This window comes from Xenopus laevis, chromosome 8S (assembly GCF_017654675.1).
Source record: "Xenopus laevis strain J_2021 chromosome 8S, Xenopus_laevis_v10.1, whole genome shotgun sequence".
In the NCBI taxonomy this organism is placed as follows: Eukaryota; Metazoa; Chordata; class Amphibia; order Anura; family Pipidae; genus Xenopus; species Xenopus laevis.
The window spans coordinates 49,408,190-49,420,613 of record NC_054386.1 but is presented as its reverse complement, the minus strand read 5'-3'; the positions used below and the strand labels follow the sequence as shown (position 1 = coordinate 49,420,613).

General features: G+C 44.2%; 1 protein-coding gene across 2 annotated transcripts in view; it reads right to left on the bottom strand.

The window, feature by feature from the left end:
• kif4a.S (kinesin family member 4A S homeolog) overlaps window positions 1-11,112 on the bottom strand; it is a 62,844-nt gene extending 51,732 nt beyond the window's left edge. The window contains exons 1-3 of one of the 2 annotated variants that reach the window (XR_005963726.1): window positions 10,852-11,112; window positions 7,573-7,710; window positions 7,380-7,494 (exon numbers count right to left, since the gene is read on the bottom strand). Coding sequence is in view for 1 of the 2 variants with exons in the window: in NM_001087550.1 (NP_001081019.1) it covers window positions 7,380-7,494; window positions 7,573-7,689 (232 nt within the window). In the remaining variant the exon portion in view is untranslated. 2 annotated transcript variants of the gene reach the window in all.
• Between the last annotated feature and the right edge of the window lie 1,312 nt (window positions 11,113-12,424).

Genomic DNA, 12,424 nt, shown 5'->3' with positions numbered 1-12,424 from the left:
TTGAGATCCAGGAAGGGAAGGTCTGCGTCTTTGCACCAGTTCCAATAGTTCCGCCAGACTCGGTGGTAAGCTCTGGATGATGTAGGTTTTCATGATTTGAGCAATGTAGCGATAACTTGTTCAGCTATGCCTTGTCGTCTCCAGACTGTTGCTTCAACAGCCAACCCGTCAAAGCAAAGAGACCCGGGTTGTAATGGAGAATGGGAGCCTGCTGCAGTAGGTCGAGTCAGGGAGTGAGGTGAATTGGTCGATCTATCGCCATCTCCCAAAGATCCGAAAACCAGGTTCTCCTGGGCCAGTATGGTGCTATCACGATGACTGATCTGTGACCGTCTGATCTTCAGCACTCGAGGTAGCATGGGAAGGGGAGGAAATACATAGGCCAGGTTGAAGCACCAGGGTTGAATCATGGCGTCCACTCCCATCGCATCCCGGTAACGAGCAAAGAATTGGGACACTTTGTGATTGGCTCTGGTTGCCATGAGGTCGATTTGGGGGAGACCCCATTTTGTTACCAACGGATTACGGATGGAGTTCCCATTCGCTCGGATCCAGCTGGTTTTTGCTGAGGAAATCCGCTTTTCTGTTTGACACCCCTGGGATGTGAATGGCGGATAGTCTTACCGATCTGAACTCTGCCCAAGTCAGAATTTGCTGTACTTCCCTGCTGCGGGTTCCTCCTTGTCTGTTTATGTATGCAACGGTGGTGGAGTTGTCGCTTTGCACTCAGACAGACTTGGCTTGAAGCTGGCGAGACCCGTGATTGAGAGCTAGTCGTACTGCCCGAAGCTCTAGTATGTTTATGAATAATTTGGTTTCTTCGAGGGACCATGGACCTTGCACAGATAGATTGTTCCATGTTGCTCTCCAACCTAGGAGACTTGCATCTGTCGTGACCACAGTCCAGTCTGGGATTGCCCAAGATTGTCCCATGGCTAGATGTTCTTGTCTTTGCCACCAGGTGAGGGACTCTTTTGTTGTGTTTAGGAGAGAGAACCTTTGAGAGAGAGACCCTCCCTTCCACCCTGAGAGAATGTTGGCTTGTAGAGGGCAAAGGTGTATCTGGGCGAAGGGGACCGCCTTGATGGATGAGACCATCAGTCATAGAACTCTCATTGCTGAGTGTACTGTGGGACGTCGGTTGCGGGGTAGCAGGTTGACCTGGTTTCTGATTTTTAACTGCTTGTCCCGAGGTAGGGTCACCCTTAGGGTGAGTTAGGGTGTTGAACTCGAGACCCAGAAATATCATCTGGTGACTGGGCCGTAGGTTGGACTTGTCCCAATTGATAGTCCAGCTGAAGCTCTGGAGAAGAGATATTGCTTGCTGAAGACTTTGTCTGCTCTGTTCTTCTGTCATGGCCTTGATGAGTAGATCGTCCAGGTAAGGTGTCACCAAAGTCTCATCGAGACTGTCATCAGTTTGGTGACGACTGGTAATGTTGATTCTTGAAGGCAAACCTCAGAAAGCGATAATGTGGAGGTCAAATCAGAACATGGAGGTAAGCATCTTTGATCTCCAGGGACATCAGTAGCAGTCCCGGGTCCATCCCCCGGATAACTGAACACAGTGTTTCCATCTTGAATCTTACAGACCGAATGTGCCTGTTGAGGAGTTTGAGGTCTAGCACTGGTCTGAATGATCCGTCTCTCTTGGGGACTAGAAATAGATTGGAGTAAAACCCTGAGAATGTCTTTGAGGAACAGGAACGATGACTTAGTTTTGTTCCATGTTGGAAATTAAGTTGTAAAAGGCTTGAGGTTTGTTGGGGTTGGACTTTCTGGGGGGAAGTGAAGAGAAGTCCAGATGGTAACCTTCGGCTATGATCTCATTGACCCAGGTGTCCGATGAATAGTGGTTCCATACCTCCCAGAATCGCAGCATACCCCTATTAGTTGCTGAGATTCCGGAGGGAGTGACCAGTCATGCGGAGGTTGATTTATCCCCCGGGGGCTTGTTGTGAAACGTGTTGGACTTCCACGTTGGTCGACCCTTGTTGTTTGTCTTTGAGCGGAAGTGGGAACGCTGTAGTTAATTATGTCACCTAGTGAATCTTCCCTCTTGGGGACGAAAAAACTCCCCACGTCTGGGGTAGGAGGTGGTTTAGCTCGTTTCTTGAGGGAGAAATGTGCTCTTTCCTCCCGTGGCTTGTGAGAATTTTTTTCCAGTTCCTCACCAAAGAGACGTTGTCCCTTGAAGGGTAAGGAAGTGAGAGACTTTGAACTGAGGTCGGCTGTCCAGTTCTTTAACCAAAGAGTTCTGCGAGCTGCAACCGATAGTGCAGGGCAGTGATTTGCGCCATATCTGTGTGGCGTCACATAAGTATGCTGATGCTTCCGCTATGGATTGTACCGTTGACATAAGATCCGTTCTTGGGATCTCCCTCTTGTATATCATTGATCAGAGATTCAGACCAAGCCTGGATGGCTCTGGCTACCCATGCCGAAGCGAGTGCAGGTCGTAAGGTAGATCTGGCCGAAGAGTATGTTGATCTTAGGAAACCCTCGAGCCTATGGTCACTTGGATCCTTAAAGGCTGCGGCATCCATGACAGGGGGTTGTGGATTTGGACAGTCTGGAAACCGGAACATCCACTGAGGGAGGCATTGACCATTTGTCGACCAAATACCTAGGAAAAGGGATAGGACTTAGAAAATTTTCTGCTGGCTTGAAACTTTCGTTCCGGAGAATTCCATTCTTCTTGTATAATGTTTAGCAGTTGCTCATGTGAAGGAAAACAGACAGAGGATTTTTGTTGTCTTTTGAGCAGGCTCGCAGAGGCAGACTGTTGTTCTGCAGTTTGTGTGATTTTTAGTACTGCCGTTACTCCCTTGATTATGTTGTTGATGTCATGCTGAACATCCCTAACCTTAGATCCATCTTCATTTTCGTCCTCTGTTCCTGAGGATACTTCAGATGGGGGGAAGTTCGCCCTCAGAGTGAGAATTTTCCCCCGCTACAGATGATGCATCTGAAGAAGCGTAACCGCCAGTATCTCCTTTGGGACTGGAAGGTCTCTTGCGTTTACTGATAGGACTTTGCACTAATTTGGCTAAGGATTTGCCTAAATTGTCAGCAATAGAGGGAAGACTCTGTAATGAGGCCAATGACTGTGAGAGCTGAATAGCCCATAATGGAGCTGGAGGGTCAGTGGAAGTGCCAGGTACTTCGTTCTGAACCATGTCTTGTAAAGGATTCCCGGGAAGGAGTGAACTGGAAGAGTTAGTTCCCATGGGAGGAGTAGAGCCCTGCCCCTTGGAACAAGACCTGCAGATAGGCTCTCCCTGGCCCCCAGAAATTTTAGAATGGCAGTGTTCACAGGAAAAATAAGTAACCTGCGCTGCTGCTACTGAGGCTGCTCTCCCACCAGCCCTGGGGAAAAGATCCCGTCTTACCTTCTGCCATATGTTGCAGTAACTGGGGTACCTGCTGAGGAAGTATGGCAAGAGTAGGGTGAAGACGTAGTGCTTTAATGCCCCTTTCCGACCTGGATGACTGCCGTAACTGTGGCCCCTTTCTGCGCCCCCCCTACTCCAATTGTAGAGGAGTGCTGCTGTGATGTCAGAGAAGTGCGCCTGTTAAGGAGCCTGCGTTCCCAATGCGGCGCGGGAGAAAGAAAATGGCGTCCGGAACGCAGGCGCCTCCTGTCTGGTAAGATGCAATGTCCAAAATGGCGCCTGGAACATATAGTATGCGTTCCAATGGGAGCGCACGTAAGCAGCCTGTGGCAGATAGTTTCCCTGTCCGCCGCCGAAATGAAAATGGGACCGGAGGCATTGGTTAACTCTGTAGAGAAGAAGGCACACAGTTGGCCCCCCTGGTAACGTCTGAAGCGAGTCGTCAGATGCCAACAGTCCAAATCTATCCCTAGCAAGAGGGAGGAGGCGGAGCCGTATGAGAGAATGGCACAGCATACTCACACATCCAGAGCGCCAGTAGGACCCTCTGTCCCCCTATAACCGGGGGCAGGAACTGTCCACTGGTCTGTATAGGCCAAGGGCTAGGTTAGGACCCCGGTGCTGTCCCACGAGAGAGGTAAGTCTCTAAAGGGAACAGGTATTCCTGACCCTAGGATACCCCCATCTTGAATTTCTTGTCTCAGGGGGACAAGGGTTGTCCCTCCTCCTAGTAAGCAGGACACTTAAAAACCGAGGGATTATGGCAGTGTGGCGTTAAGACGGAGTCCCGGACACGCCCCCCGGCAGATCAGTTCTAAGTGTCCTGCCTCCTAGAGGGTGGAGCATAACCCCAAGAGTCCCTGTGTCCCCCTGAGACAACAGAGAAATATTGTTTGCACCTTTGTCTGCAAACTGGGTTCTTTGCGAGAGCTATCGCACTTTGATTGTCATCAAAAATTCTTACTGGTTCATATTGACATTTACTGTACATTTCTTTGAGCAACTGCACAAGGTATAAACTTTCCTGTGTGGTAGCAGCCAGTGCTATATATTCAGCCTCACACGATGACAGTGCAACCATTTGTTGTTTTTTGACTTCCAAGAAATCAGTGCAACATTCATGGATAGATTAAAAAATATCTTGTTGTGCTTCTTCTGTCATTTAGGTCTGAGACCAAATTAGCATCACTATAAGCCTCAAGGTTTAAGTTATTTACGCAGAGTTCATTCAAAGCATTCTGACCCTAAAGTTTTCATCTTTTAAATATTAGGCTCTCCCTGTTAGCATGGAGTTTGCCTTAAAGGAGAATGCAACCCCTTTGGCGCTAAAATCCCTCCCCCCTTCAGTGTTGTTTTCCCCTCCCTCCTACAGGAAGAGCACATGGGCGAACATGGCTGCTGTGAACTCAACAGGAGAGGAACTGCACGGAGGGGTCACTAACAAGTTAGGAGCATTTGCCCGGGGGGGGGGTAGGAGGGATTTAAGTGACTAAGGGGTTGAATTCTCCTTTAAACGATTGTTACAACACCTGGTGCAAATCATAGCAGCAGTCAATACAGCATGCCCATAACTTGGCATTTTACGCTCATGTAACAAATCTTGCAATCTCCAATTTCTCTCAGCAGTCCTGTTTTGATGGGGTGAGTAAGGTGCTGAGGTCTCATGTCTTGTGCCCCTCTTACGGAGCAGTGAGAGAAAAGTTTTTGCTTTAAATTCCGTGCCATTATCAGACCTTAAACAATTGATTGCCCCACAGGAGGCAGTATCAGTAATGATTTTTCTGTGGCTAATACTGTATTACATTTTTCAGAACGTACATAAATACTGCAGTGCACAGTAATCATCAGCACAGTATTCATCAGTAAATGCTATGGCATATCTAAAACCATCTTTAGCTACTAGCTCTATGGGGCCTGCAAAATCAGTGTGTACTTGCTCAAGTGAATGTTTGACATGGGTGTCAGACTGTTTCTGTTCTGAGCAAGTTTTCCTTGGGTACAAATTTCCCAATTTAGCTTAGATTTATCAATCTTACCCTTAATATTCATTCTGTCTACTACACCTTGTAGTTTTAAAATATTGTAATTACAGTGATCAAGGATTTAATGCAAAGTTTGAATATCATAGTAACTGTCATCAATCTCATCAAAAGTGTTCAAATGAAGTCTACTATATTTCTTGATGTTGAATTTGGTACCCATTCTTAAGGATCAATTTGCTCCTATCTTAATGAAATGTAACAGATGTGCCGTTGCTTTTTGCTGCTTCAACAGAGAAAATATCCTGTGGATGTGTGGGGATATACAGTGCATTTAGCAATGTTGTGTTTACTTTGTTCCTCTTGCTGATAGTCAGGCACAGTTCTGCATCGCCTCTCCTCAGTGCTACACTGGAAGTCTTTTTACCATCCAAAAACTCCATGTAGTGGTTTTCCGGCTTGAATGTCTCAAACTTCTTAATGTTTGTAATTTTATGTGATGTTGCACCTGTGTCCACCGTTAGTCCCTTTGGTGTTAAATTGTTTGACTAGCTTTCACTTATTTTGAAGGCAAATATTTGCTCTGTGCCATCAGCTGCTTGCTTTACATTATCCCGCTATTTGCATATACAAAATGCCTCTTTACGCATTGGGCTCTTACAATAGCTACACCACTACGACAGCCTTTAATTTAGTTTGCTTGGGTATGCTTTAGCTTTGTGGCCCTTTTCATCACAGTTGTGGCAGACTCTGACAATTTTTTAGGTGTCAAAATGCCTTAACTGCATTTTAAATTCAGTTAAAGCCAATTTCCCACCACCATGTGTGTATTTTTTTTTTTGTTGTTGTAATATTGGGGTGTAGTTGGCCATCTCATTTTGCCTGCTCATGCGCTTACAGAAAGAGCCAGCACTTTAGGATGGAACTGCTTTCTGGCAGGCCGTTGTTTCTCCTACTCAATGTAACAATGTGTTGCAGTGGGACCTGGATTTTACTATTGAGTGCTGTTCTTAGATCTACCAGGCAGCTTGTTTTAGGGAGCTGCTATCTGGTTAACTTCCCATTGTTCTGTTGGGCTGCTGGGGAGGGGGGGGAGATCAATCCAACTTGCAAGTACAGCAGTAAAGAGAAGTGACTGAAGTTTATCAGAGCACAAGTCCCATGAGCTGGGAAACTGACAAAATGTCTAGGCCCATGTAAGGTTTCAAAATTAAATATAAAAAAATCACTTTGCTCTTTTGAAAAACAGATTTTAGTGCATATTTCTGCTGGAGCTGCACTATTAACTGTTGGGATTTGAAAGAAACATTTTTTTCCCATAACAGTATACCTTTAAGAGAGAGAGGATAAACGGTAGCTCAATCTTCCGTGAGCCTGCAGCTTTCTTTCAGACAGGAGAAACTGCATAGACACCATGCTTCTCTTGCTTCAAGAAGTTAAAAAGCTAACACTTCTGCATTAGCAGACAAAGATCATGTCACATGACACGATCATGAGAGCACACCTGCTTATGGCTTTTTGCACAGACCAAAAGCATATCAAAATGAGAGCCATATATTTGTAAGGTGATACCTTCTTAGCACATTCTTAAAACTCTGCAAGGAAACCAATAGGCTGCATAGTTTTCGTCGAAATGCATGTTCCAACTACAATTTTCTCTTGTCTTTTGCCCACACCATTTCATTTGACCTGAGGACAATGACATTTTTCTATCCGTGTCCTGGGCTACTGCCTGCAGGAAAAATTAACATGCAAATTTGACACTTTTACTAGTCTATTTTAATTTGCCCGGTAACAGGTGCAAAGCTTGTGCCACTGCAACAACACTGAGAAATACATAGCAGAACCACATTCTGACACTGGAGAATGCAACAGAAGAAATATGTGGCCCAATTTAAATATCACTTCAGCCCAGTGTAATAAGAACAAAGATAAATGTGTCAGCTTGTGCTGCCATAGAACTTATTTCTGAAGTTGGACTGACAGCTGCAACACATGAACATACCTTTAAATAATCCTTTAATGAGTGGAGCAACAGCAGAGTTATACACCTCCTCTTGCTCAGCTGATGGGTCAAAAACATAATCATAAGTGAAGGATTTTTCTGTGCCCACTATCACCTGAATGAATACAAAATACAGGTTGAGCATGTAAATAAACTTCTGTGGATAGGGGAGTGCAATATGAAACATACTAACCTGCTGCTCCCCTGGAACAAACGTTAGACACATTTTACATCCTTCATTATTTTCTTTGGGCACTAGAGGACGGCAGCGTAGGGCAACTCTTACTGGAATGCCCTCATCCTTCCCCATCTTACACAGGAGAGCCTGAAACTATATGAATACTAATTAGTTATAAACACGTAATTCTTGTGAAATAATAAGGACAAACAAAGATAGAGAGAACCTGGCAAATGATTATGCATAGATCATAGGTTGTAAAAATATGCATAGAGAGCAGAGGAGCGACCCATTCGAAATTGCACCAACCCACCTTATTTGTCACATAGTGGAATGAATAAAATGTAACTTATTAGTAATGTAAAAACCCATTGTTTTGATGTGTTAAATTAAAATGCTTGTAGGCAGTAGCGTCTCAGGGAACACCATAAGAGGGAGCAATAATTTACAGGACCTAGGTTTGCTGTGACAGATAATATTAAGCTTGCTCGGATTTTATATACGTTTGTGCTTAATCTGTGGTGTCTAATGGTGTGTGGGAGGTAAAGAGTCAATTATACCCTCACGATAGATCACAAAGTAAACTCCCTCCACCCAGGGGCCTGTCCTTCCACCGGTCATTCCCCTTATTAACAGAAGTTGCGTCTCACTTGGTTTACATGCGCTCCCGGTGTCGTCACGGGCATCTTCCGTGCACAAATGACAGGACAATGGGACGCTCGCGTTTTGACATCGAGGGTCGTGATGTAATTTTTTGGTGCGAGATTCAAACTGGTGCCAATTCTCCTTTAAAAGAGGCCCTTTTCCATTGGAACAATGCCCAAGCTGGCTTCTGTTCAAAGATCCACCTAAAGCAGTGATCCCCAACCAGTAGCTCGTGAGCAACATGTTGCTCTCCAACCCCTTGGATGTTGCTCCCAATGGCTTCAAAGCAGGTGCCTATTTTTGAATTCCAGGCTTGGAGGCAACTTTTTATTGCATAAAAACCAGATGTACTGCCAAACAGAGCCTCAAAATAGGTTGACAATCCACATAGGGGCTACTAAATGGCCAATCACAGCCCTTATTTGGGTCGCCAGGAACATTTTTCAGGCTTGTGTTGCTCCCCACCTCCTTTTACTTCTGAATGTTGCTCACTGGCTCTAAAGGTTGGGGATCCCTGACCTAAAGCGTTGTATTTTATTTTGACTTTCCTGGTTTTTGCCTTCTGCCTGTTTGTCTTTGATTACTGCCTCCTGCCTCAACCTATTTGCCTGTTTTGTGACTACGATTTGCCCGATCCTTTCCCGTACCTCTTCACGAAATGTCACTCAACCAAACGCACAAATTTCCTGTGGGTTCCGCAGCAGAAAGCACGGGGAACCAAAAGGGCGGTGGTGAACACCAGAACTTGCAGGGGTCCTCTTGTGCATCTGAGAGTGTCAGCTGCTATTAAGGTTCCAGATTGATGAGTTTGTTAAATCGGCTCTTGTAAGGACCTGTCTGCCTGATCGGCGACGCCTATTAATATGAGTAGGAAGCTTAGATCTATTCTGCCCTACCACCGGAGAGTACCACATACTGCCACCACTTGAAAGCCGTCCTTCCACCGCTCCCTTCCCCTTGTCAGAATAGAGTTCCGACACCCTGTTTAGTATTAAAAAAAAAAAAGGAATCAATTGCACCCGATGCGCATTTCCCCCGGTACCCATAGGCTTTGTCAAAGGCAGCGATCACAGGTGCGGATATTGAATTTTATAGCCACTTGTACCAGCTGACATTTTTAAACCTACCAATTGTAGGTGGAAACGTCACATTAGGAGGGAGAAAGATTCCACATATCCCATCTATATGTCAGCCAGCTGATAGTCTTGCAATAAACAGAGATATTAAATGTAACCAATCAGTATATGTATGTTGCACAATAATGGTTACTTGCAGATTGATGACATAACCCCCACAAAGATTGCACATTGTGGCATATATTGAAACAAAGTGACCTAAGTGTTAAGGATCACTATATTGCCACTAGGTTGGGAAACAAGTCATTATTAAATTGGATACTGTTGCAAATAAAAGACAGAACTACCACGTGAAATTATTGGTAGAATGCTTAATGCAAACAGTATTGCACAGACTGGTTAAAGAAAGATAACTACTGTGGATTGTAATACATTGTGTCCCAACAGTGTACTTCAGACACAAAGATGAAAAAAAGATCATATAATATAGGCCGGCATGTATCATGTCATTAAATAAACATGCTCATAACAATACTTTAATTTAATCTTGCAGGGCTGAAAGTATTTATCAGAAACATCCATTCACACTATTTAGTTAGTAAGGCTTCATCCAGATCTCCTCCCTTGATACCTAACGATATCTTGGAAAGGCCCATGGCTTTGAGTTCCTTGCTAAATTTGTTGTGGCATTTAAAGAAATATCAACTGACAGGTGGAAATTTTTTGTTAGCTTTAATCCACTCTACAGCATTTTCAATAATGGAAACATGTTCCAAAATCACTACACACTATCTTGACTTCTCTGGATGGTTGGTGCTCCCAAATATACACTATTATAAAAATATGCAACTCAAAATGTTCAGAATATGACTAAACATACTTCCATCTCTATGGAATGAGGTAGTCACCAGCTCAAGGATTGTAGCTTTTCAGGACTGGTTTACAAACGGTAGGTCACTACCACCGTAAAGTTGTAGAAAAGGGGGACCAGGCCTGAATCCAAAATGTCTAAAAACTAAGGATTAAAGCATGTGTGTTCATTACCAACTCATGTGGAAGTAGAAATATTAGAGCACCCCCTGGTTGTATATTTAAGCCTCTAGCAAACAGTTTCTCCTGCCTTCCCTGCAATATATTATAGTAAAGGAAAATAAAGTTCTCTTGAATGGCTATGTCACACAAGGAGATCCGAAATCCTGCCCTGGCTGCTACTACTTCCCACTGACAAGAATGGGTAACACCTTGACTATTTTAAGTGCTTGTGGTTTCCATGTGGGAACACTCACTTTGGCATTATAGGCAGTCCTCTCAGCATCTGTCACAAGACAGACTTTCTTAATGATCAACAATGCACACCAGTACTTCCAGGCAGAAAGTTAGCAAAAATACACTTTTAATGTCATGTATTATTCGTGTTATAATACTGACAAGATGCAATAGAAGAATTAGCTGCCTTCGCCGAAAGAATAATCACTTTAATGGGCAATACATTACTCTCTCATATGCCACTTATGACGCACTTTTAATAAGCTCTGATCCCAATAGGTCACTACGGGAAGGCTATTTTTCTCACCTCGGAGCTCCGGAATAGCTGTCAATTCTTATCAGTCGTCTCTTCACTTGGCTCTCGGCTTTTATACGACTCTATCAGTCACAGCGTCCTCACCCAGAACAACTTTCCACAACTCCTGTATCACTGTTACCCTGCTTGCCAGCGTCTTGGACCGGCTTATTATATTACTCCCAGACTGTTTAACATCGAACCCTCACTCTATTCTGCCTCCTCCCAACTACCGCCAAGTTTTCAAAATACGCAATCTTACTATTGACCAATCCGAACGCAGCTACATTAGGCAGCCTAGGGACGACGTGCGCGCTACGCATAACGTCACACCCTTTCGCTCCATCTACGTTGTGGGCACGCGCAGAGTACAAAGGGCAATCATGTAGCGCAGCAATAGTTTAGGCAGGTTGAGAAATCCAAGCTTACTTATTTCGACGTTGAGATATTTCCGTCTGTAGATAGAGTTTTGCAAAACTATCTGTTTTTTTTTTTTTTACTAATGGGCATGCGTGTGTCCAAGGAAGGTTGGTGCAGACTTGTACAGATCATGGGTGTCTGTCTCGGTAGCAGCAACTGTTTAGGATTACAACTCCCGGTGTCCTGATTTCAAGTGTAGGCCGCACATGCTTGTTGGGCATTTATGATTTACGCAAAAATAATCCCATTGCTAATTTTGTCTACTTGTCCCCCATGGGCTTGTTATTGGGGGGGGGGGGGGGGCAGGGCTCCTAATATTGAGGCTGCAGGGCTAGTGGGCAATACAGGGCCCCTGTACGTATGTGAAGCACTGTTATCCACATCCGTTAAAACTTAGCTCCTTGTATTTGCCACCGCCGTGGGTGCAATAGTAATATCAAATTAAATGATAGTTTAGAAGAAAAAGGCAATACTGCAGGGTTAACTGCTCAACTTCAGTGTTTATTGCCACATTATTGTTGAGCAGTTAATCCTGCAGTATTGACTTTTTCTTCTAAATTATTACTTCACTTGAGATGTAAGTTACAAGGCAAAGTAGCTAAGCAACACAGTGTAAGGCTGCTAATATAAAGAAATATAATGTAATTAGACCTCTTTAGGACTCAAGTCTCTGTGCTAATGTAAAAACCAACCCTGGTTTTGGGAAGGCCAGAAAGGCTTAAAACAATTGCCCATGTTGCATATTTTGTGCTTATATTCTTTAAAACAATCATTCATTATATAATTCAAAACAATCAAGAAACACATATAGTGGGGTAGAAGGGCATATAGGGTATGCATGTTGGCACAAGGGAGAAGTAAGGAAACCCTTCTTGAAGGCAAAGCACTGTACAGCAAACCAATAAATTAGTAGTAATGTGGGACTGTATGGGGGGGTGCATAAAGGTGGATAGGATAGTATATGGGGGTGCACCTAAGCACAAGGAAAAAGTCGGGAAGGTGTGTATAGGCACTTGTGGACAGCACAGGCTAGCAATATATATGGACCACCATATATATATATGGACCAGGGGGCGCCTATAGGCGATAGGCACTAGGGAACAGCAGAGTAAAAGCATATAGATTCACAGATATAGATACAGAGAACATGGAATGTAAGGAACAG